Source organism: Cryptotermes secundus, unplaced genomic scaffold, assembly GCF_002891405.2.
Source record: "Cryptotermes secundus unplaced genomic scaffold, Csec_1.0 scaffold91, whole genome shotgun sequence".
NCBI lineage: Eukaryota > Metazoa > Arthropoda > Insecta > Blattodea > Kalotermitidae > Cryptotermes > Cryptotermes secundus.
Genome location: NW_019733318.1, coordinates 492504 through 518032, shown reverse-complemented (window position 1 = coordinate 518032; position 25529 = coordinate 492504). Strand labels below are relative to the sequence as shown.

General features: G+C 41.0%; 1 protein-coding gene across 3 annotated transcripts in view; it reads left to right on the top strand.

Annotated features, from left to right (window-relative positions):
• The window catches only part of LOC111867873, an 81774-nt gene extending 62141 nt beyond the window's left edge, over positions 1-19633 (top strand). For all 3 annotated transcript variants that reach the window (XM_033752846.1, XM_033752845.1, XM_033752844.1), the window contains exons 3-6: positions 8196-8325; positions 14871-14932; positions 16393-16745; positions 18871-19633. In XM_033752846.1, the coding sequence (XP_033608737.1) occupies positions 8196-8325; positions 14871-14932; positions 16393-16547 (347 nt within the window). In that variant the 3' untranslated portion in view covers positions 16548-16745; positions 18871-19633. The remainder of the gene's footprint in view (positions 1-8195; positions 8326-14870; positions 14933-16392; positions 16746-18870) is intronic.
• The last annotated feature ends 5896 nt before the right edge of the window (positions 19634-25529 follow it).

Sequence of the window (25529 nt, the reverse complement as noted above, 5' to 3'; positions counted from 1 at the left end):
GACGATTCCGACTAGTCTCTTCACGGCCACTTTGATGGTACGCGGATGAGCCAAGTTACGAGAAGAGCAGTGGTTCTCAAACTTTTTACCTCTGAGCCCCCCCTGAGAAGAAAAAATACTCTCAGGCACCCAGCCTGCTTTTTTTATCAAAATAGAATGTCTGACGTTTTATTCAGTTTATTTTGTGTTTTTCTACATACTATTTAGCAGTTTTTTATTCAAAATTAAAGTATCACAATATTATGTCTACAATAAAAATTAGTTTTTACACTTACATTTAACAGAAATATGTATCGAAATGAAACGATATTTAACTAAAAAGTGTTTAATTTTTTCTGCAAAGAAAATCAAACATTTAAATGTCAAAGTTCAGTGTGATGGATGGGCCTGCTTTTGAGAACAAAGTTTATCAAAACGTGGTGTAATATCAGAAATTGCCACTCTAACTTCTTTAGCAATATTTAGCCTTGAACGATACTTTGACTTTATAGCTACCAAAGCAGAAAAGCCTGTCTCGCATAAGTAAGTTGTTGCGAAAGGGATCAGGATCTTCAGTGTTTTTTGGCTCAAAGTTGGGAATTCCTTGCCAATATGTATCCAGAACTCCAGTAAAGATAATTCCTTAAATTTACTTTTTAATGAAGTATCACTAGTGAGATCGATGAGTTGTTCTTTTTCACTTACATTCAGAGATGATGGCTCAGCAGCATTTTTGAATGGATTTTAATCCAATTAAATTCATCAAAATCATTGCAAAAGTATTTCTCGAAATGAACTTTCAACATTATGAGATTATGAAGTAGTCAGCCTTTTATGTCCATTGGAAGCACTGGATGATCAGTGTCTTGTACCATTGACACTAGAGTAGGGAACATGTCTAGCCTGTCACTTTCCATACTGTTTCTCCAGAGCTCTAATTTTCTCATGAATGCCTTCACTTTGTCATTCCAAGAAAGCACAGTTGCCTCATTCCCTTGAAGTTAAGTGTTGAGGATATTTAGTTTCTCAAATATATCTGTGAAATAAGCCGTTTTCAATAAAAAGATCCTTGTTGCTGAAACTGTCTGCCAGTGAGTGATTTTTCCCATTCAAAAACAGAACACCTCATGCCTCAGCTAAAACATTCTCTTTAATACCTTGCCTCTTGAAAGCCATCGAGCATCACTAAAAAACAACAGAGCAGTGTGTTCGGCACCCATTTCCTCACACAGCATTTTAAAAAGTCTAGACTTCAGAGGATTTGTCTTGATAACATTGACGGTTTGTACAACCGTCTGCAGCGCTTCATGAACGGTGGCCTGAGTTCTTTAGCTGCCAGAGGCTCCCGATATATCATACAGTGAGTCCATGCTGCTTCGGGAACAACAGCTTTAATTTTTGCTTGTAATCCAGCACGGACTCCAGACATTGAACGAGCTCCATCTGTACATATGCCAGTGCACTTATCCCATGATATCTCATTTTCATTAAAGAAAACATCAGTCATGTCGAAAAGGCTTTGAGCTGTTGCCGTTTTCAAGATAGGCTCACAGAAAAACAATTCCTCTTGTGTATTACACTCATCAACAAAACGAACATACGCAATCAAATGAGCATCTTTATGAATATCAGTCACTTCTTCCACTTGAAGTGCAAAGCACTTGTTACGCAACTTCTCAATGAAATGCTGACGTAAATCGTTAGAAATATCTTAAATTATTCTACAAACTGTGTCATTAGAGAGGGGGATATTTTTCAATTGTTGAGCAGAAGAGTCACCCAACATTGTTGATACTATGTCAATCACTGCTGGTAAAATCAGTGTTTCTGCAATTGTGTGTGGTTTCTTGCATTTAGCAATTCTATGAGAAACCTGGTAAGAGGCTAAAAGCTAAAGTACAGGCTAAAGCCTGTACTTATCAAAAGTTTTTCTATGCGTATTTTTATTTTTTGTTACTTTTCTAATTTATTTAGGGCAGTTTTAATTTTTATCTGCAGGAAAGTATGCTGCGCCCCCTTTCAAGCCCTTCGGCCCCCCCGGGTCGCGCCCCACAGTTTGAGAACCACTGGAGTAGAGGAATCGGGGAAATCCCGTCCTGGGTATTGGATCAGAACTTGAATCATGACGAAATATTGAGTCAAATATGCAACATATTCTAATATGGAAAGAAAAAAAATTGTATACACACTACCATGATTGAAAATTTGAACATAAAATTAAAAAATATATATGATAAACATTTTAAAAAGGAAATATGATGCTTATTCATAAAACAGGCAAAATATGCATTTATATGCATCATCAAACCATGTCCAAAATTTAAGAAAAGTAGTAATTCATACATATATCCAAACGAGCATACTTTCTAGTTGCAAGAAAGAAATATGCATTTGCATTGAAATCTGGTCCCTAGTAAGACTCTGTAAACAGCGGCCGTTGCTGGGAGCAGATTCCTAACAAGCGTCAATGGACTGGCCGGAAAACGGTGTCTTCTGCGCGGTCTTCGCCGATGGCTGCTCACGCAACAGTGGATACAGCAACAGAGGAACGGTGTTTGCTGTGCGGTCCGTGCCTAGATGTTATAAGCAGGAAACCTAGTGACAATTGGTGCAGTTGAGTAGAGTGAAGTGGAGTGAGTTGGTTTGAGAACCGCTGCGGTACAGTTGTTGAGAGCTTTTGCTGTGAGAAGCTGGTAGCTGAGGCACGGGGATAGTTCGGGAACCTAGATGAAGTGAAACATCCATCGTTGAAAGCCGTTACCAGGCAACGACTAGTGAAGAAATTTCAGACTGAGAAGAATAAGTACGTGCTATAATGAATTGCTGAGTGTGTGTGAATCAGCGACAGCCCTTAATTACTTGTAGTTAAAATCTGTAAATGGTTTAAATCCAATTACCAAATCAAAACTCCGTCTATAATCACTCATACACATGACAGTATTGTGAAATTGTGCCCGTACGAATTTTAAGATCCCTACTGAACAAAAAAGGAAACAAAGTCAGGCAACGTCCTCAGTCGCTTCGCCTTGTGCTCTGCACTTAGGTACAACTTGTATAATGTTGTCACGTGTATGAGTGACTACAGACGGGATTTGGTTTGTAATCGGATTTACTGCGCACTTATATAACTCGTAACAACACTTTACAAATCACTATAGGTCACACAATGTATTCACATTTTGCCTTTTATTCACCAGTCGTTGCCTGGTGACGGTTCTCAACAATGTTCTATGCTTCCGCACACACGTTCTTACCGGCTGGCGACCGTCTCGCAACAGATTCATTGCTCCAAACCGTCCTGCTTATAATATCTCGGCAATGGTTAGGCCTGAAGGTTTACTGAATGGAAAACCAACACAATTGAAAGTGAAATTTATAGCTCGCCATCTCAGGTTGTGTCCTTGTAACAGACCGTGAAAACCCATAGGTTTCTGAGACGTCGGCGCTCCCACATTTTATATACAGTCAGCTCACATAGATGGCGGTGAGGTTGTCAGCCTTACACGCCGACCAGAAGCTTCCTAGTACTCATTTCTGTTAGAGGCTGAGTCGACCTCAGGGACATAGTGCGGCTGGAAGGATTAGGTCGGTCAGTCTGTCTTGGAATAGCGCACCCATCTGGGGCTTATGACCCGATTTCTATTGCTGTCAGACAGTTGCGGGTTTGTTGATGTGGGGCGCTCTCTCTGACGAGAGGATGGGTATGTCTTTTACAATTGCTGCTGGCCCTCGCCAGCGCATTCATTCTCAGGCCCGAGCCCCGCAGGACTCATGACCGCATTTTACTGTTTCAGATTCGAGACCCCCCAGGAACAGGGTGAACCAGTTATGCCCCCAGGCACTAGGTTCCCTTTAAGTCGACTCCTATGAATCGCAGGGCTACGGTGGAAGCACTCGACCCCGCCTCCACATGGGATTAGTAATCATTTACGGGCCCTGCATGTCACGTTATTATTTGTGTATCGCTTTTCGTGTTTGATCACAATGAGCATAGCAGACTTTTGAAGAAGTAATTATATATGTACTCCACTGAAGTAAACCGCTTTACCAAATGTGCATGTTTGTTTCCCTCATATCACTGTCCTTGATGTTAATTTACTGAAGATAATCCTACCACGGTTTTTCTTGTAAATCATTTTGCCATTGTCGCATTAGTTATTCAGAAATATTTCTTTAGATGTGTCTCACATGCAGAGGTGTTTTAAATACTGAGGCGTGCTTCGTCAGAGGGAGGTAACTGGACAATATGCAATGAAAATTGTGATGAAGCAAACACATGCCTGAAACTACGACAGAAAGAGAGGTAAAAATTGTATGAATTTTGCGTTTTTAGAATATCGGTAGCTGGACAAAGTCCAAAAAGCCAGTAATTAAGAATCCTCTAGAATCTAAATATCGTCTAACATAATGCTGCCAACGTTAATTTTAAAAATTTACTTATATTTAAATGAAAAACCTGCAAACCGTATTTTCTCTGTCGCATAACCACAAAATCTCCACTTCCCACCACTTTACCTTATATAACATCTGCCAAATCTGTCACTACCAGAAGGACGAGTGAGCACTGCCTAGGAACCTCCAGATCCACAGCCTTTCTGTCATTTCCCCCTTAAAATTTAATGTCTCTCATTGCTTCCCCTCCACTTCCTCTTCTCTTTCTATCTGTCTCTCTCTCACACACACACACGCGCTTGTGTATATGTTTGAAGTGCGTTTCGGTTTCAATTTAATTACAAAACTCATTCTGATTTTATTCAGTTCAGATGAAAGAAAACAAACGGATACATTTTGTGATATTGGGAGAAGAAAAACGCTTATTTTTCTGTCTCCGTCCGTTTTGCGCTTTATCTTCTCTGTTTCTTTTTGCTTTAGAACGAATTTACGCTCAGTGCTTCAAAGTAATTACCTGCTTTTCCAATCAAGTGAAAAAGCCATACTAGAGGAAACTAGGGCTTAGTTCCAGGGATTCGCTGTGTAAATTGATATTTTGAAAGGCAGTTTATTGCCTCGGCCGATCACCGTGGCCGGCCGCACGGTCTAAGTCATGAACGATCTTCCCCCGCTCAAACACTGGGATCGTGGGTTCCAATCCCACTTGAGGTATGGATGTCTGTGCTGTCCTGTGCGTGCAGGTACCTGCCTTGCGGCCTGGCTGATCCCCCGTCCAAGGAGTCCTACCGTGTAAAAAGATCAAAAAACTGAAAAAGTGGCCAAGGCCCAACAAAGGGCTGTAGATGGATGGAATTAAGAATAAGTCTGTCGGACGGTTTTATCCAGTAAGAGACACGCGACAGATAGACACGATTTACGTAAAAGGCGCTCTGTGTTGCTTCGTAACCAAGGCGTGAAAATAGTGTCAGTATGTATTTACTGTAAACCCTTTCAAATTCGTTTTTTTTTACCGAGCCCTTAACATCACCCTCCTGACTACCAACCTCAAGCCTTGTGCCCTCAGGTGCGAGCCTTCCACAGTCTAATGGGCATTCCTCATTGTTTGTCTGTTCACACAGTGAGGTTTCTATCTGTCGCGTACTCAAGGCCCCTACAGTTGCTCCAATTTATCCACTTCTTATTATTAAAAATTAAAACTGTTCCCGTAACAGGCCGTGGAGGCCCATAGGAGGCTCCCACATCTTCTAGGCAATCGGCTCATAGATGGCGGTGAGGTCAGCTATACGCACCGATCACCCTTTACTCCCCAGGAAGATTCCGGGTACTCATTTCTGTTAGAGGCTGAGTCGACCCCAGGGCCATAGTGCGGCTGGAAGGGTTGGCTCAATTAAAAAATCCAGTCACTTCATTTGGAATCGAACCCTCAAACTTCCGGCTTCTAGCATGGTCCGTAGCCCAACTTCGCTACCACGTGCACCCCCTTGAAATTATGAAACTAACAGGCATTCGGTAGGACACCTTGGACGGGGGATCAGCCCGACGCAAGGCTGCTGTCTACACGGAACTTAAACATAGAATAAAGGCAGACAGACATCCATGTCTGGTGAAGAAATTTCGTGCTTTAGACAGCGCAGCCGATCTGATCAGCTCCAAATATTTTGAAAATTATCAAACCAAGGAAGATGAGATCGTCAATGCACGCAGCAGGCACAGGGAGAGGATAAGCGCGTACATACTGTTAGAAGTTGTGGAGGAAAGGGACATCTAGGAAGAACTAGACGTAGGTGATGATAATATTAAGATGGATCTTAGAGAGATACGAGGGAGGGTAAGTGAAGTAAAACAGCTGTAATGGACGTAATAGGTTCTTTGTGTGTTTCACTAGGTAGCAGCACAGTCCAGCTGCATCAGAGTCTAGGTAGCAGACGCGCATGCGTATGTTCAGAGGCTTGTTTCAGTAGTCAACATGGCAACCGCCGAGAAATGATTCATTTTCACGTCCGAATCTCATTTTTTTTTTTTTTTTACGTTTTAAAACCGTCTGTGGCCTATTTACTGACTCTCCGTCTTAGTATGACATGGTATTAGATTAATGTGGCTTAGGATAGGGACCAGTGAACATGGTAATGAAACTTTGGGTTCCGTAATATCCTGATAATCTTTTTTAGTATATGAGCAGCGCTCAGTCTCTCAAGAGAGAGTTAATCCCATGGGATTCATTAACTTATGGACGTGTAATAAACTCTCCGTAATCCTTTCAAATTTTTTTACGTACCGTGGAAATGGAATGAAATTAGCGGCACCGAGCAAGTTTCGGTCTTTTATTCCATAGCTTTCCGGTTTGAATCTCGGCCGGTGCACCGAATATACTGAGTTATTTCGTTGTTTTTCCTCAGTTCAACTCCCCTGCATGCGTAATACCTTAAGCTAAGCCAGTGACGCTTCCTTTCCAGTTCACTGTTCACTCTTGTCATCCGACGTTATTTGGTGGCAATTACGGAGCAGCGTCGTTAAATAAACTACAGAGACAGCCGATCAGAACGAACTTGCCATGACCTCCCAGTGTCCACGTCCACAAAGAGACATGTAAGAACATCTCCCCGTGGAGCTTGGTGTTGTAAGGAGGCCAAGACCCCAAGGCAGAAAGTAAATGGTTCTGCCCCTAAGGGGCGGTCAGGGAATTGCCCCCACCTCCAGCGTCAGACAGCGCGACGGTGACGTCAGATTTACAGAAGCTTGAGGGAAGTCGTGAACTGGAGGCTGATTTCAAGACTCGAAACCACATAGCGTCCCGTTACGCATTGTGGCATGACGGATGAAAAGCGGATTAGTTATACGGATATATGTGACCATTAATAGGCAACGACGGGGTAAACAATATCGAAGAAACACGCGGATACACCAAGGACGTTTCTGGGCAACAACTCTGTAAACACGTTCCCATTGTTAGGCAACAAATTCTTAATACTGCAACAGCTGGACTATAACAATGGAAGAACTGTGTTTTATACGTGGTCCGTGCCAATAGGTCATAACACGAGGTTGGGAACACACCAAGACTGACTGACTGACTGGCCGTCAGTCGCAATGTGACTTTGACTTTTTTAACTATTTGAGGGGAGAGAGTAAAATGTGTTCTTGACTTCCACGGGACTCGGAACTAAGATAGAATTCGCTGGCGAGGACCAGCAGCAGTTGTAAACGACAGACCCGTCCTCTCATCAGAGAGGATGTTACATAAGGACTATAACCGCAAGTGTTTATTTGGAAAATAAAATAACTGATCGTCATTCTCAAGGGGCTTGTCGCCAAGACGAACTGACCGGTGGTAACCCGCCAGTCGTGAAGTGACTCTGACTCTGAAGTCTAATCAATTTAGAGTCAGTTCTCTATGGGGAGTCAGAGGCAGAGGAATAACCATTGTTAGGTCAGTTACCTGGAAACGTCTAGTACCACACTGAGAACACTAGACTGTGGCTCTAGTGAACTGCAAAGTGTGGAATAGCGATAGTGCTATTATAGTTATTTGTAGTTAAGTGGTCAATACATCTGTTCGCCATTCCAAACCCCGTCTATAGTCACACACACTACACGTGACAGTATGTGTGTGTGTGTGTGTGTGTAACAATTCCCTCGAAAATATTTATACAAATTGGGTCTTTCTAACGGATCCAACTGAGAACGTGCCTTCCCAAATTTTCACCTGAGGATGGAAACAGATCTAATGATTATAATTGTTTGTTTCTCCTTGTTCCGTGTGGTTTGTAATGTTCTAATATAATCTGTTTTCAGAGTGAATGTAGTCATGTTGCTTTCTGTGGCAGTTTCCCCGGAGTCTGTCGTGATTCCCATAGTGTCCTGCATCCTGGGCTTCCCCCTGCTGGCCCTGCTGGTGATTTGCTGCCTCAGGCGACGTGCGAAGTTGGCGCGGGAACGTGCGAGGAGACGAACAGGGTACGTAATTCTCCGCCGCCGGAGTATCTGCGGCATTTCACAAGTGCACCACGCAAGGAACTGTTCGCTGTTTAGACTGTGTCGGGTTGCAGATTCAAATCTCTGCACGGAGCTTCATAATTTTGTATGCTCTAAATATTACTAAAAATTGTCGAATCAATGAACATTATATGGGCAGGACATGTAGCATGAATGGGTAAGAATTTCATACGAAATTTCTTTAGGAAAAACTGAAGAAATTAAGAATAGATTACTAGAACTTTGCTTAGTTGGGAGGATAATATTGTCGCGTGTTGCCTATGTGACGCAACAAATAAATTCACGCAGGCCTAGGATTTGGCGAATGTTTATTGGCCAATCTCTGCACTTGCCAGTGCAGTTATCATCCTCAGTTTCAGGATCACAATTTCTGCTTCTGCTATAGTCGAGGCCAAACTGAAGATTGACTACTCTTCCAAGGTCAAACACAAACTTCAGCTGCTCTCGGCAACTTCTAGAACTCAACTGTCAACTCAATTCCACTGTCTGCTCTGAGTCTCATGTTACGACCGACGGTCGGTCGGCCAGTCTCTCTCGGTATAAAGCACCCATCTGGGGCTTACACCCAGATTTTTATTACTGTTTGACAGTTACGGTCTTGTTTTTGTGGGGCGTCCTCTCTGACGAGAGGACGGGTCTGCCCTTTGTATATGCTGTTGGCCTTTGCCAGCGCAGTCTTTCTCGGGTCCGAGTCCCTTGGGACTTGTGACCATATTTTACTGTCTCAGATTTGAGACTTCCCTTTTCGTCGCCTCCTACGACTCGCAGGGTCACGGTGGAGGTATTCGAACCCGCCTCCACACGGGCACTGGTCTGATCTAGTCAAGTCAAAGTCAAAGTCACATTGCGACTGACGGTCATTCAGTCAGTAAGTCTTGGTGTCGAGCCCCACCTAGGTCTCATGACCAGATATTTATTACTGTTTGACAGTTGCGGCCTTGTTTTTGTGGGGCGCTCTCTCTGACGAGAGGACAGGTCTCTCTTTTGTATATGCTGCTGGCCTTTGCCAGCGCAGTCTTTCTCGGGTCCGAGTCCCTTGGGACTTGTGACCATATTTTACTGTCTCAGATTTGAAACTCCTCTTTTCGTCTAGTCCAAGTCCAAGTCACATTGCGACTGACGGTCAGTCAGTCAGTCTGTCTGTCTTTCTTGGTGTCGAGCCCCGGTTGGGGCCCTTGACCAGATTCTTTTTTCCTTATATGAAAGTTACTGTCCTGTCCATTTGGGGGGTCCTCTCTGACGAGAGGTCAAGTCTGTCATTTGTTAGTCAGATCCAGAGGTCCGGGTTCGATTCCCGGCACTACAAGATTTTCTGAGAAGTGGTGGGTCTGGAACGGGGTCCATTCAGCCTCGTGAGGATAATTGAGGAGCTATTTGAAGGAAATAGCGGCATCGGTTTAGTAAACCGAAATTCGTTGTACTGACCACGCGACACCCTCTATTAGCTGAAGTTGGCACTAACTTCGCCGACAAGCGGCGGTCGATCGGTTGGTATAATTCGCTTACGGACTACTGACAACGGAGTTTCTTTTTCTGTTTTTAGCTTTGAATGATGAAGTAATGACTATGTAATGAACTTGAAAGAATACACAAGGACGTGGTGTTGCCTAGTTTGAGGTTATATCGAGTAATTTGCCAGGAGGGACTGAGGAAAGACAAAATATCTCAGGATTTCCAGTTACAAGTAAGATCTGAACACCGAATCTTTCAAGTGCAGCCCTCCCCCGCCTCCATCTTGTTGTTTGAGCCCACAGCCAAGCGGAACTCAGCAACAAAACAAAAGCCGATCTGTTTTTCTCATTCAATTAGCGACGCTAAAATCGATCGAACGATAGTTGATAATGCATGGAAGTAAACCGTGAGGGCCTAATTTGAAGGTACTATCCCATTAGTTGGAGGTACTGAGAAACATTTCCATCAGGATAGTTCTCTTTGCTGTTAGTTCATATGAAGGCGAGTATGCGTAGTGCAGCGTACGTAGCTTTACATCCCGACACCCTTACTCTGTAACCAGTGGAGGTTTGGGGGCCGAGAATGTGACAATGTGCTACCTCGTCAGCGCTATCGCGCATCTCGGGGTGGGAGGGGCCGGTGGTAGATGAATATGGACCAATGGTGGCCTTGAGATAACAGAGGAGAAAACTGAAGGAGCTCGGAGAAAACCCTTCTGGACTGGCACCATGAATCTCACAACATGGAGTTACCAGGGATTGAATTAGAGACTCCGTGATGTGAAGCCAGTTCCTAACTCTGAGCCATGTAACGGACCCGAACTACTATAATTTCAAGAAACTGTAACAACACGTTCCTGGAATTGCAAGTATATACCAGAAGTTTGAAGGAAGATCATTAAGAAGACACGCGAGAGTATACGAGTACATTCGATTTCTTACAAGTTCTCTCTCTCTCTCTTGTTGAAACTAAAGGCCTCATCATTTCTGTTACACGTTTGTTTACATATTCCCGACTATGTTTTTTGCATTTACATTTCATCTCTCTGCATATTAATGTTGACTTTCCGCAAGTCTGTCAGACTGCAGAGCCGAAACGAACTGAATCTCATGGAGATACCACAGAGGCAGAGAACCGTGTACAGTATGAACTCTTCCGAGAGGTAAGATAAAGTCAAAGCTTCTCCTCTGATATAATTAAACGCCACGCCATGAAGAATTATGGGGGAGGTGAGTGCTCAGCTTCATGCTCCTTCCGTTTTACCCGTCCAGAACCTTCACCCAAGTACCCATTGGATAGGAGACTGGATGGGCCCTAGATCGTGTCTGGACAGTGTTGAGGAGGAAACGATTCCCTTGCCCTTGCAGGGAATCGAACCAAGAATCTTCGGTCGTTACACGGACTGAGAGAGGGGGGAGAGGGAAATATGAAGGGGTTTAAAACTGTTCCTAGCGCTAGAACATGTCCACCCCATTTGACCCCTCTCATCTCGACTCGATTAGATTTCATTCCATTAGACTAGATTCGATTCCATTCTGCTCCGTTCGAATTCAGTAGACTTCACGCCATTCGACTATATTCGCTTTCATTCTGCTCCATTGGAATTCACTAGATTTCACTCCATTCGACTAGATTCGATTCCATTCGAATTCACTAGAGTTCATTCAATTCGACTAGATTTGATTTCATCGTGCTCCATTCGAATTCACTAGAGTTCATTCCATTCGACGTCGATCCATTCGACTAGATTCGAGTCTGTTCTGCTACATTCTAATTCAGTAACTTCATTACTTTCGACTGAATTCGATTCCAGTCTACACCATTCGAATTCACTAGACTTCACTTCATTCGACTGCATTCAATTCCATTCTGCTGCATTCGAATTTGCTAGACGTCACTCCATTCGAGTCGATTCGACTTGACTCCACTCGACTGATCTACCTGCAAAATTAAACGAATTGTCCGTGTTCTGTGTTGGCTGAAAAGAAGAATTTGCTTGTTGACTCTCAAATGTGACAGAGTCACATTTTTTCGTGACTGGATACAAAAATTAGGTCCGTATACAAATGAAGATATAATTTGTTGTACAGGAAGACAGAATGTTTGTATATGCAGTGTAAAAATTGTGTTGTTCTCCAATTTCAGGGTTCCCACACAGCTGGAAAACCTGGAAAAGTCAGATATTTAGTGAAGAGGTAAAAATTATACAAACATTCTACTTGTAGGAATTTATATTGTCACATGTTAAAGTAACAATATTAATTTACACAATTTTGACAGCATTGTTTGGTTATTAATAGGCTGGCGTTTGTTGCATCATTAGCCGTTAAATTCCATTACCAAATTTACTTCATAACTTTTTTGTGTTTGTCTGTTGAGATTGCAAGGAGACATGTGAAGCAGTTGGCATTGATCACGGTAGGACTGGTAGGACTTTTCTTTCTTATTTTCTCTGTATTTACTGAATTTTCGAAACATGACTTTCCCTGATATAGCAGACTTGCAATCAATATGGCGGTCTGTGTATATTGGATTTGAAATTATCAGTGAAGTTTTTGCTTGATAATGTCTAAGTCTCTAGGTATTTGTGTTGCGTGGGAACCTTGAACATATCTGATGACCAGAGCTGTACGTCTCAGAACAGGAAAACTGAATCAACTCTTCAAAAATATCTATATATCTATCTCTCTATGGCTCTACAGCGCTTTGTTGGACCTTCGTCGTTTTCCAGTTTCTAAATCCTATAGAGTCGGTAGGACTCCTTGGACGGGGGATCAGCCCGTCGCAAAGCCGCAGAATAACACAGAACATAGAATAAACACCTACAGACATCCATGCCTCCAGTGGGATTTGAACCCACGATCCCAGTGTTTGAGCGGGTGAAGACAGTTCCTGCCTTAGAACGCGCGGCCACTGCGATCGGCCCTTCGAGAACATAGTGGTAACTATATATACCGGCCGTTATAAAAATGAGAAAATTGTACATTGTACCCATATATTGCATATATTTTTATTCCCACAATAAACAGAAATAATTTCCCCAATTTGCATTAACGGATATGTCACTGTAATGTGGACACAGCGGGATTGGCGTGAGGCAGGAAGTTGTTGTTGTCCTTTTTCTTCACTCTGAGGATTCCAATCCTCAGGAGTATCCTGCTATGCCCTCACATATTATTCTGTCCATCTCCTTCTTTATCTTCTCACATCTCCTTTGTCTTCTTTTAGAATGTGATCTTTATCCGTTCTTTGGAGATATTCCTCCCATTTGTCGATAGGAATTCAGTTTGTAAATATTCAGATGAAATTTGTCCAGAGCAAGTTCTGAGTTCTTTCACAAATTCCACTTTTCACTTCAATGATTTACATGCATCCCTTCCCCAGTGTTATTATGAAAACTTCGCCCTAATGCATTAAAGAGCATCTTAAACTTCTTTCTTCTACTATACAACCAAAAAACAGTCAATTTCCCATCGTTTTATCGTGTTCACTTCCCAAAATTTTACCTTATCCCTCAATTTGTCTATACCAGAAAAAGGAGCAGACGTTGAAAGAGAACACTGAGATCCAGAAATTCTCCATCTTGTAAATACGACAATATGGCGTTTCTCACTAACTTCGTCGTTCATTTTCTCTCCTTTCTCTTTAGGCTCGAAAGGAACAAATGGTCTAAATGTAGCGCTCCAGAATAGTGTTCAGAAGATTCGAATATCTGCTAGGTCAGCGGCCATCCTGGCTGTCGTGGTTCTAACTTATCCAGCAACTCATGTAGGTCACTACCGCTCCCTTCGGCATCCTGTCAAATTCATCAGTGGTCCCAGCATCTGATGCTTTGCAGTCTCGATGCTGAAAGCATCATTAAATAACCCAGGAGCAAAGGTCAATATTCTGGGAAGTCACAGTATCGGCTATTCAAAGAAAAGAAGTGCATATGCATGTGTCCTATTCTGAACGGTTTCCAAGATACAGCTATTTTACTGTACATGAGTTCGGATTTGGTGCCCAATGTTGCCCTTCCCTCCCGCATGTGAAGCGTCAGTTGGCCGTTCTGACTGTTGATAGTGACACTGTAGGAGTGTTGCGAAAAATGCCGAATATGCTGATATGCTGTCCTAACACAAGTTGCAAAATGCATTGATATTGACGATAACTGTACTAACTTAGTCCCTGGAATAATTCAATATTAGAAACAGTATGTAACGTCTCTTTCTTACCAACAATTTTGGAACTGTAAAGTGAAATAGGTGTACCTCGGGAACCGTTCGGGATAGGACACATATACATATACACTATTTTTGTTTACAATGACCGATATTATGACCTCATGGAACACTCTGTATACACGTATATATACTGTAGTTGGCCTCAGTACTGCATGCTTATGTACCCATCACAAAGAGCATCAGTTGGTCACACTGAATGCATATGTCTTTGTACAAGTACAAGTGTATTTTGAGTTTGAATCTGAGTGCCGTCAATAATGATTGACATAAAACAATAAAACCATGCCATTATAATAAGAGTAGAGATAGCTCAGTCGGTATAGCCACGGGCAGGGCTTCGATTCTCAGCAGAGGCAAGGTTTTTTTCTCCATTTCACAGTGTCCAGACCGGTTCTGGAGCCCATGCAACCTCCTATCCAATGGGTATAGGGGGCTCTTTCCATAAGGGTATAGAGGCAGGGGCATGAAGCTGACCACTCACCTCCACCTAGTGTCGAGGTCAAGAATGGCGGAGCCATACCTCCGCTCCCCCATATCTTCATGGTGTGGTGCTTAATTAATTAAGCACCGGGAAAAATGTATCCTATATTTACTGAAAATTGACCACATTCATCTGAAGAAGGCTCTAAATCACCTACCAAAACGTCTCCTACACTAAATTTTGATACTCCTAGCATAACTGCTGTACACTGATTAAGCCATGACCTTATTTAAATAATCTGTGAACCTAGCAGCACAGAGAATGTATCTGCTGCGTGTGAGGGGAACAGGGGGGCTGGCTCTCTTGGCTGTCCAGTCCCATCAGCCATGTACCTGTATTTCTGTTTGCAGGAACTTTGACACAGATCATGGAGCCCTGTCATTGGTGCGTTTCAGTCCCATTCACAGACTTGGTGAGTATGCACAAAAAATACCAGTTTTCTTAATATGCATGAAAGAATACTAGAAGAGTGGCAGAACGGTAAGAGACATGGGAGAAAAGCGAGGCATTTTGTTTTGGTGTCAAAGAAGGAGTATCATTCTGTAATAAGGTTCCCAGGCCATGCCCGCTTGCCCTTCTGATAGGGTCAATGTGAAAGTGAAGACATTAGGATGGTTAGAAGCAGTGGCTTGAGACAGGGGCTGCAGGAATTTTATTGGTTTTCTGAATTAATCTTGAAATGCATGATTTAGAAAAATAATTTGATGGCCTTTAGAGCAGAGGGGCTTAATTTTTATTAATTCAGAGAGGGAGGGCTGCATAAGAAGTGTGCATCTGTTTGGAGACTGAGGAAAACCAAGAAACCCTGTGTCCCTGACAAGGGCAGGAACATTGCGCTTCAGTACTTTGTCAGGACTGGCTTTTGGGGGCCTGTCAAATGGGCCATGGAGCTATAGCAGCCAAAGCTTGATGCTGACCACCCATTTCCATCTAATTCTGAGGTTTAAAATGTCTTAGTGGCATGGGGCCCACTCAGAGACAGAAATGTATCCCTATACTTGAAGTCATCATGGGGGGATGGTGGAATGTGAAATGTGTAACCCAATTAAAATCAAAATAAATTACAGCCCTCTTGTAAATTAATTTTATGAGCAGACTTCAGTACATCACTGTTTTATGTCCACAGTAATACTGTAAGCATTGCCTGCCAGCACTAGACAACTCCAAAAAGTTGAGTAAAATGGACAGAATAATAAGAATATCATACTATGAAAGGGTGTAACACTGTGTTCAGTACTGCATACAGTCTTATGAATATTTGTGTGTGTGTGTTTTTTCCCCGTGTTGCTGTCCATATTTATATGTGTTTCTCAGTGTGTGACTGTTTATGTGTTCGTTTGTTTGTAGGTTTGGGTGTCTGTTGGTTTGTGGATGTGAATGTATCAATTTATGCCTGTGAGCCAGATCATCATGTTTGCATATGAGTCTGTGTATGGTGGTCTGCCTATCTTTTAATGGCTGTGTACATGTTGTTTGTGTGTCTGCCTGTGCATGCATACTTTCTCTGCATATGTGTCCCCCCCCCCAATGTGTCTCTGTTCTTATGTGTGGTAGCCTGTTCTTGTACAAGTGTTGTTGTGTACGTCTGTGTGTCTTTCTTTGTACATGTCAGTCTATGTGTCTGCCTGCATCTATGTGTGCCCTCTCTGTGTACACCTGTATGTGCCAACATTCACATGTTGTGTGTGTGTGTGTGTGTGTGTGTGTGAGTCTGTGCCTTTCTCTGTATGTCTGCGAGTCAAGACATGCAGTGATATATTCCAATATAAGAAAATGAAGTTTTATAATATTCACACAAACAGGATGGCCACCTATAGGAAAGGTAGTGAGGATGTTATTGGAATGACAGTAAGTACATTCACTTGTCTGCAGTAGGTTCTGGCAGGACGAGAGCAGTGAGCTTGAGAAGTGAGCGTGCAATGAGCCGTGGGTTCCCATCGCTGGAGCTTGATACTGTGGTAGAGGAACGCTCAGACCCAGATCCAGAGATGACAACGACAGAGGTTCTCATGACACCTGACAGCTAGCAGGACCCGACGCGAGTGTCTGTGGGAGTCCAAGTACATGTCCACGTGTCAGGGGCTGATCGGGCACCTCTTTGGACAACCCTCACCGCCTCCCCTGTCCACACCCCTAGCTGATCCCAGTGACTGGGGCTGTAGAAGGCTACAGTTCTGTTATCTGGCTCGAAGAACCAGTCTGCACCACTGGTTGGTTCTGCTGAGGTGAGGATCTGACGCGTTCTACAACTTATCAGAAAGCATGCTGCGGATCACAGTCTGAGGGAGGAGATGTGTGAAAAGTAACTTAATGACATTTCGCTGTATTCTATACATTTACATATAAATTGTATTATGTGTTGATCGGTTCAGGGGGCATGGAGTAGTGTAGTTGGTTATTGAATTTTTTCAATTGACCTAATCCTTCCAGCCTCACTGTGGCCCTGGGGTCAACTCGGCCTCTAAGAGATATGAGTACCAAGCATCTTCCTGAGGATAAAAAGAAGCTGGTGCATAAGGCTGACAACCTCACTGCCATCTGTGAACCAATTGCCTAGAAAATGTGAGAGCTTCAATGTCTTGCAGCACTATGGGCCTCCACGGACTGTTATATGTATAGCTTTACTTTTTGACAGTTCAATCACAACTTTATAACAAAATTTGACCAAACAATTTGTATTATGAAGAGTACTATTTTCTGGGGTGTGTCATCATGTAATCTGGACAGAATTTCACAAACGTTTTGGGGAAGCATCCTCCTTCCATCTCCATGGGTGAAGAGAAAACAAAGAGCGTGGTCAGGCTCACTGCCTACTTCTTGGTGGTTAAATATTGGTGAACTTCTACCAAACTACGTGATGTCACATCCCTGAAGATACAGTACTTTTCAGTCACCAATATAGTTAGTATGATTTCAGGGTACGTGTAGAGATAGATCTCCATGAGTTGTATCCAGTAAAGGTAAAGTTTTCCCTGTGTTTAACTAATTAAGCACTATACCATGAAGATGTATGGGGGAGTGGCTGTATAGATCTATATTTTCTTGAACTCAGCACCAGTTGGAAGTGAGTGGTCAGCTTCACGCCCCGGCTGCTTTACCTCTGATGAAAGAGCTCCCCAGTACCTACTGGACAGGTGGCTGGTTTGGCCCCAGAGTTAGTCTGGACGACACAGAGAAGAAAAATTTTTTAACCCTACTGTGACTCGAACTCTGACCTCTCAGACATCCAGCCCATAGTCAGTCACTATACCGACAGCACTAAAAAGTCAGAAGTAAAGGGTCAATCACTAAAACAGTGATAATCCCAGTGATTAATGCAAGTAATATTCACAGTCAACAATAAACATGTCCTACTTCCAAAAGCCTAAAATAAATATTCATCCAGTTTATGCTTGAGTACTGAAGGATCTACACCATTATGTGTACCTTACAAGTTGCAGACTGGCTGTCATCAGCACCTTAGGATCTTATTATATAAACAAAAGGTATCATTAGCAATCATGTTCCTTCCTCAGACTAAGAAAATGTGTTTTGCAACCATGCAAAACAGTTCATGTTTCATAAATTTCTAATGCTTCTGAACCAACGAGATAATACCAGATATTTAGGCATAACTATAAGGATTGCTTCTTTCCTCAATTTCCAAATGATTCTTGTTTCTTTGCCCTGCCCCCTTAGATAATCCGAAATCATCTTCAAATTACTTATTACAGTATGTGTAATTATGAAAGTTGCTGCAGATTTTGGTTTCGTGACATGCTCATACATTCAGTTTTCTCAGTACTTATCTCAAACAAAAATTTAATGTCTTGTCAAATAATGCCCCTAATTTTCTATATTTTACTTATGTCTTAACCTCAAAAATTGCAATCACCATATAAAAAGAACATTATGCAGTCAAACCTTTCCTTGATGTCTTTTCCATTCCTAATGGCACGCTCTAGAACAGGGGTTCAGAAACAGGGGGGGCTATATGAAGCATTGTGAAGGGATGCAAAAGGACATTATCTGACCCACTGTGAAACATAGCTTTAAAAAATATAAAAATAGTCTTACCTGATGAAAATGTCTTTGTGTCATCTGTATAATTTGCAAAAATGAATAATTTGTGATAAGAATTATTTCAAAGGGATATATGAACTTCCACTCTTGAGACCAGGGGTTCAATGATGCTGTTCTGGACAACACAAAAAAGTAACGGTACAAAATATCTGATGTAATAATATGTTATTTTTACTATATATTATTTAAAACATGTTTATACTTCTGTCTGAATAGCCTTAGCATGGTGATCCATGTATGGAAACCTCATATTGTGCTAAAATAATTTTAATGTTTCATGTTCCTTAGGAAACTAATTACTAAACTTCGAAAGCAGACATATGACAGTGGCCAGAGATGCTGAGAAGAAGCATCAGTGTAAGGATAATGACAAGATGGCAGCCATAACCTGTATCAGAGCTCACATTAAATGCCACTGCAAAACAGCATTTCTATAATGCAGAGCAGGAATATGGTGTTGTGTGTAAATTAATTATGTGAACACCGTTCCAGAAAAGCATTTTAAAGTTAGTGGGTGATGTGCTGGAAGGATAAATTGGTTGTTGAGCATATCAAGCACTTTGTTGTGTGAAGAGAAAGCATTACATTAATAACAGTAAGATATCACTGACAGGAACATTGAACAATTTGTGTATTGGCAGACGTGCTGTTTTAGATCCTGAGCAACTTTGAATTTTATAGTCTCAAAAAGAAATTTGCTGCAGTTTTTATAACATTAGTTTTACACCATAATAATCAGTTTGCTAAGATAATAAATATCTTGTTTACACTTTGTATCAAGCTGTGGATGGTTAACCCCTTACTGATTAAAATTCATCAAAATAATATTTAAAAATGCACTGCCTACCTCACATAAAACACATTGCAAAGACCAACTACTTAATGATCAGGATTGCTGGGTTTTTGGACTTTGTCCATCATCCAGTAGTCTGTAAAACACAAAAGAATACAGTGTTCTGGAAAACGGAGCACAAATATGAGGGTCGTACTGAAAGTCCTGAGCAACAATATTTTGTAAAGTAACATGCTTTAGTATTGACAAACCAAATACACCATCTCAATCTACAGACCTTTCTTTATTTTTCCACATAATCGCCACTTCTTTCTACACATTTATGGGAGTTTGAAAATTCCGCTTCTGTAAAATTCCGTTCCAGTCATCTGAAGACACTGATGCACTGCTTTCTGAATTGCCTCCCTTGTCTCAAAACGTTGTCCATGCAGCTGATCCTTCACAAATCCGAAAAGATAGTAGTCTGAGGGTGCCAGATCAGGGCTATAGGAGGGGTGTGGAAGAACTTCCCACCCCAACTTTGCAATTGCTTCCAATGTGGGGCGAGCGGTGTGGGGGCGAGCGTTGTCATGCAGGATGATGATGTTTGATCCTGGACGTTTATTGCACAATGCACAACAGAGCTTGTGCAATGTATGGACATAACAAGCAGCATTGATGGTTTGCCCAGGTTCCAGGAATTCGTCCAGAACAAACCCCTCTGCATCCCAGAAGACTGTGCCCATCACCTTCACAGAGGATGGCACTGTCTTTGCTATCTATTTTGATGGAGAATGCAAATGGTGCCATTCCATACTCTGCCGTTTCGTTTCAGGCTCAAAATGGTGGAACCAGGTTTCATCACCCATCACAATACAGGGCAAAAAATTGTCGCCTTTGTGTCAATATCTCTGCAGCAGTTCTGAGGTGATGGCTTTTCACTGACCTTTGTGGTCTTCAGTCAATAACCGCGGGACCCAACGAGCACAAACTTTCCTATAGCCCAAGCTTTCAATCATCTCCTGTACTGCACTTTGCCCTATTCCAAGTTTTCAGACTATTGTGCCCACAGTCACACACCTGTCATCTTGAATGATCTCATCCACTCTTTCCTTATTGCGTTCAGTTGAGGCTGTTCGAGGACGACCGCTCCGAGGCTCATCTTCGATGCTGGTGTTCCATCTTTAAAATGTTTCACCCATCTTCAAACACTGCTTGTACCCATGCACACACTTCCATAATCATGCTAAAGTCTCTAGTGAATTTCTGCAGAAGGGATTTCCTCTTTCACAAGAAATTCGATGACAGCACGCTGGCGAAACGACATATCGTTGTCGGCCATTTTGTTAGGAGTGATACTGGTCACGTGAAGCAAGCTATTGACGTCACAAGACACTCATGGTTAACACAGCAGCTGGTTCCACCTACCACCATACTCTCTTTCGTCTGCTGTTCCCAGGTTGCATGCAAAAAAAAAGTTGCTCATGACTTTCGGTACGACTTACGTATTTCTGTCCTCAGGTGAGAGGTGGAAAACACCTACTCTGTTGGGTCCGATCAGTAAATGTCTCTCACCCCTCACCTGAGGAAAGAAACAGATCCAGTTTCCAAAACTGATGATGAACAAAGTCCAAAAACCTAGTAATTGTCAATATTATATAGCATTAGAACCGTTGAGAATCTGCTTGCTTAATGCAATCGTTTGTTTACACTTTCTTTATTAAAACCGTCACAACAGAACTATATCAAGGTCAGTGCCAAGTTTGGCTCTGCTACATGTTTCAGCTATTAAAAGCCATCATCAGGCAAATACATGTCTAACATATATACACCACTGAACTGCAGTACTAGTACAATTGGATACAATAATATTAATTATATTAAAATACTTGGCATAAAAATAGAATAAATTAGACTATATAAAACAAAAGTTATAGTATAAAATGAGAATAAAATACTCCGAGTGATGCTTTACATCATCGAGTCAGTCAATGGTTTTTGTGAGTATACCTGTATATTAGACATGTATTTGCCTGATGATGGCTTTTAATAGCTGAAACATGTAGCAGAGCCAAACTAGGCACTGACCTTAATATAGTTGTGTTGTGATGGTTTTACTAAAGAAATTGTATATTATAACACAACAGGATGCATGAAATGAAAATCATTTATTTAATGGGAAAATTATATGAAATATAAATATACTGTGTGGGCTAAAACGGGTGGTATGTATATTTACCACTCTGCTTTAAAGAGTTAATTAATTCAGAGTATTATTATTTTAATAACACCAATATAAAGTATAGCAGAGTTGAATTAGCTTCAAAGCTATAGGAATTTTACAATGCTAAGATAATAATTTACTTGAACATCAATAATTTGGAAGAATTACAGTATCAGTCAAGTAGTAAATATGGCTAAATATGGCTTAAGTTGAGTTCTGAGAGTATGTAATTCTCATAAATCCGGAAACAGAATATTGGTAATCTTTGTCATTATTTGTTGTGTTGGGACTATTCTACATAGAGTCCTCCCACATAACTCCTGTTTGTTTCTTTGTAGAGTCCTTGATAAAAGTACAGTACAAGAGAAATATAATTTAGGTATTAACATGGTGGAGGGAACAAATGTCATTCGCAACCAAAATTTGTTCCTTGTCTAAATTAATGTAAAAAATAGATCATGTCATATCTGTGGGGTAATTTTTGGCCTTATGCTACAAGCAAAAGAAAGAACTGTGCATATGTGCCCTTCTGACTACAGTACACTACATTTACTGTGAAATTTATGTAACTATGGATAGCCAGTTAACTGCCTAGTTATCCAAACTGAGGCATCCACAGTTTCATACAGACTTCTGATATGTGCAGAACATCACAATTCATAGTGATTCATTATGCAGTTTTTTACAATAATAATTCTACTCTGCTTTTATGAAGTAACATTAGTCATTCATATATATATATATATATGAACATGTTACCTTAATGAGCTATAACCCAACAAAATGTTCAGACAATGTGGTCCCATTGACATACGTTAGGATGTTCAGAAGAGTGCATCAAAAGAAACAGATAGAGCCCATATCAGACAGCAACTGAAACATACAACTGCTTCACTCAGAGGGGTTCTACTTCACAAAATTTGATATATTGTAAACTACAAACATTTTCTTTGGCTCCAGGTGGCACGTGATAGCATAGTTGGTAGAGGCACTGTGCTACAAGCTGGAAGGTCACAGGATTGAGTCCCTATGGGGTGGATTTTTTCAATTGATCTAATCCTTCCAACTGCACTATGACCCTGGGTTTGACTCAGCCTTTAACAGAAATGAGTACCAGGAATCTTCTGAGGGGGGTAAAGGGCAGCCGGCGCATAAGGCTGATCTCACTGTCATCTGTGAGCCAAATGTCTGGAGAAAATGTGGAAGCCTCGACGTCTCACAACCCTATGGGCCTCAGTGGCCTGCTACATGGATAGCTTTACCTTTACCTTGTTTGGCTCCACAAATACAAGTAATTTTTAGCTTTCAGATGCATGTTTCACCAACAAGAAGTCAGATTGTACTGGCTGTTGAAAAGTGACTGTACACAGGGAATAGACCTTATTATCATCGTGTCTAATATTTGTGAATCTTACAAGGGTATATCACTTCAGTGGATTATACGTCTCATTTCACACCAAAACATGAAACATCGCAAAAAGACGTGTAAAATTTATTTTAGCAAATGATTTTAAAAATGTAAACAAACTTTGTAAGAAACTTTCTTTTGTATGGTTAATAATATAAAATGGCTTCCTTTCATGTAAACATGAAAAATTTCATGCATATAGAACTGGCTTCAACATGTCCTTATTTGTGTATATATTGCCATCACAAATTCAACTTACTGTCTTATTTATAAAATTTGTAAATATATTTTAATTAATAACAAACATCACGTGATATGAAATTTTAATGTACAGCCTTGGCAAGATAGACACTCACCTGATGATGGCCGTGTATGGCCGAAACACATGACAGAGAAGCAGATGGAAATATAGTATGCAAGTAAATACATTAATGAAACAGGATGCTTAAATAAAATATTATTCAACATGTCCACTTCATGGATAACCACAGACTCCCAAAACAGTGAGGCACTATCCCATCACTTGCCTGGAAGGACAGATAAAAACCATGGAAAACTTATAGCCGGTGCCCCACCTGAGTTTTGAACCAGGCACCTCCTGAATATGGGTCAAGAGTGTTACCAGTATACCAACCCACCGAGCATACAGGCCAGTGTGAATGCTAAGACCAAAATCGGCAACCTGATGGCCTAACTGGGTGGTGGTGGTGGTGATGATGATGATGATGATGATGTAAACATAAGGGTCCAGTACTTCACATTTTTACAGACTTTTAGAATTATAAAATGAACTTTGTCCCACCTGTCTGTGTAACATTTTTATAAACTTTGCAAGATCCAGAGTTTCTTTTACATTACACGTTCATCATGTTGCCAACATATCTACTGAGGGCAACAAAGTTTCATACCCATGATTTAATGTTTGAATCCACATTTGTGTGTTCAATTTTGGGTACTTTTTAACATGTTTCACCAATCATGTCAGAATCTCTTTCTGTCTTCAGTACCTTGCAGAAAAACATTAGTTATTATTAATGTAAAATTCAGACCAAACATGGACGGACAGACAGACATATAACTTTTTATTGAGAAGCACTTTATAACTTTGGTACAGTCCATGAATAAAAATAATGTATGAGCCCACAGAGCTTACCAATATGTAGTTGAAAGTATTGCAATTGCATTAAACGTTATTTTTAAACACACAACACATTGAATCCACATTCATTTAACACGTCAAACTGCATCCTGAGAATGTAAACCATGAATGTCTTCATACTATGAATCTGAAATCAAATGTTTGTCACATCAGCTGCTAAATTCAGGATTGTAGTTTCAAAACGCAGTAGTAACTATAGTAAAATCATTTACAAATAAGTTACAATTTAATATAGTGACTGAATTAATTCATGCATATTATTATTCAGTCATCCATGACACAGAGCAAGCAAGTAGGCACTGGAAAGTCTCGTGTTCAATTGTGGATGGCTTCAAGTGAAGAAATTCATAATGGAATTGTTAATGCAGCAGGTACTCTTCAGTTTTCCCTTGATAACAATCATTGTACCATTGATCCACAACTGTCAGCATAGCCTGAGCTGTGCAATACCCACTGTCATATCCTCAGTCCAGGGCCTCATTTCTGACACTGTACTTGGCTGGTTACAGTGTGAGCAAGTTATTTTCTTGAAACAAGAAAGTAACATTTTATTAACATTGAAGAATAAAATCTTCTGGGCTGTAAAATCATATACAGTAAACACTCGCTAATTTGGAGTAATTGAGGGGAGAGGTCATCTGAAGGTATACACGTTCAGTGTTCTACACTGTGCGGTGGTTCGATGTAGATTGGAAAATGTGTCTTTAGGTTTCACATACTGGGCTTATTACGTAGAATTTCAGCACAGACAAGAAACATATGCCACATTGCATGTTTCATATATATGACATATAGTGTGGGAATACCATAACAAATGCCCACATACCACCAAACTTGTGTATCATTGAAAAATGTGTTTTTGGGCCTCACATACCAGGCTTATTACGTAGAATTTCAGCAACAAGACCTACACAACACACACACACTCAACTTCTACACTGTAGCAGGATACACCCTTAATATAAAATATTTAGTTGGGATACAGATCCCTAACCCACCTACCTACATATGTTTTTAATACCTTTTAATATTACTTTATATATGCTTATATACCTCTAATATTTTTAATAATATTCCAACATTTTATATATAGAGTATATATATAGTATACCTTTATTTTAGTTCTATTTTTTTATATTTTTAATAATGTATTTGCTATTTTAACTATACAGCAATCTGAGGCGAAGTTTTTATGTTAATATTCAATACGACGCATTGCACTGATAAGGATCCATATCGGTATTTCGATAACTATGCGTATTCCTGCCTGATGATGGTCATGTATGACCAAAACATGTTGCAGCAATAAAGATCTAACGTAATAACTGAGATACTGTTGTGTTGATGGTAGCATAGTTCCTACATATATATATATATATATAGA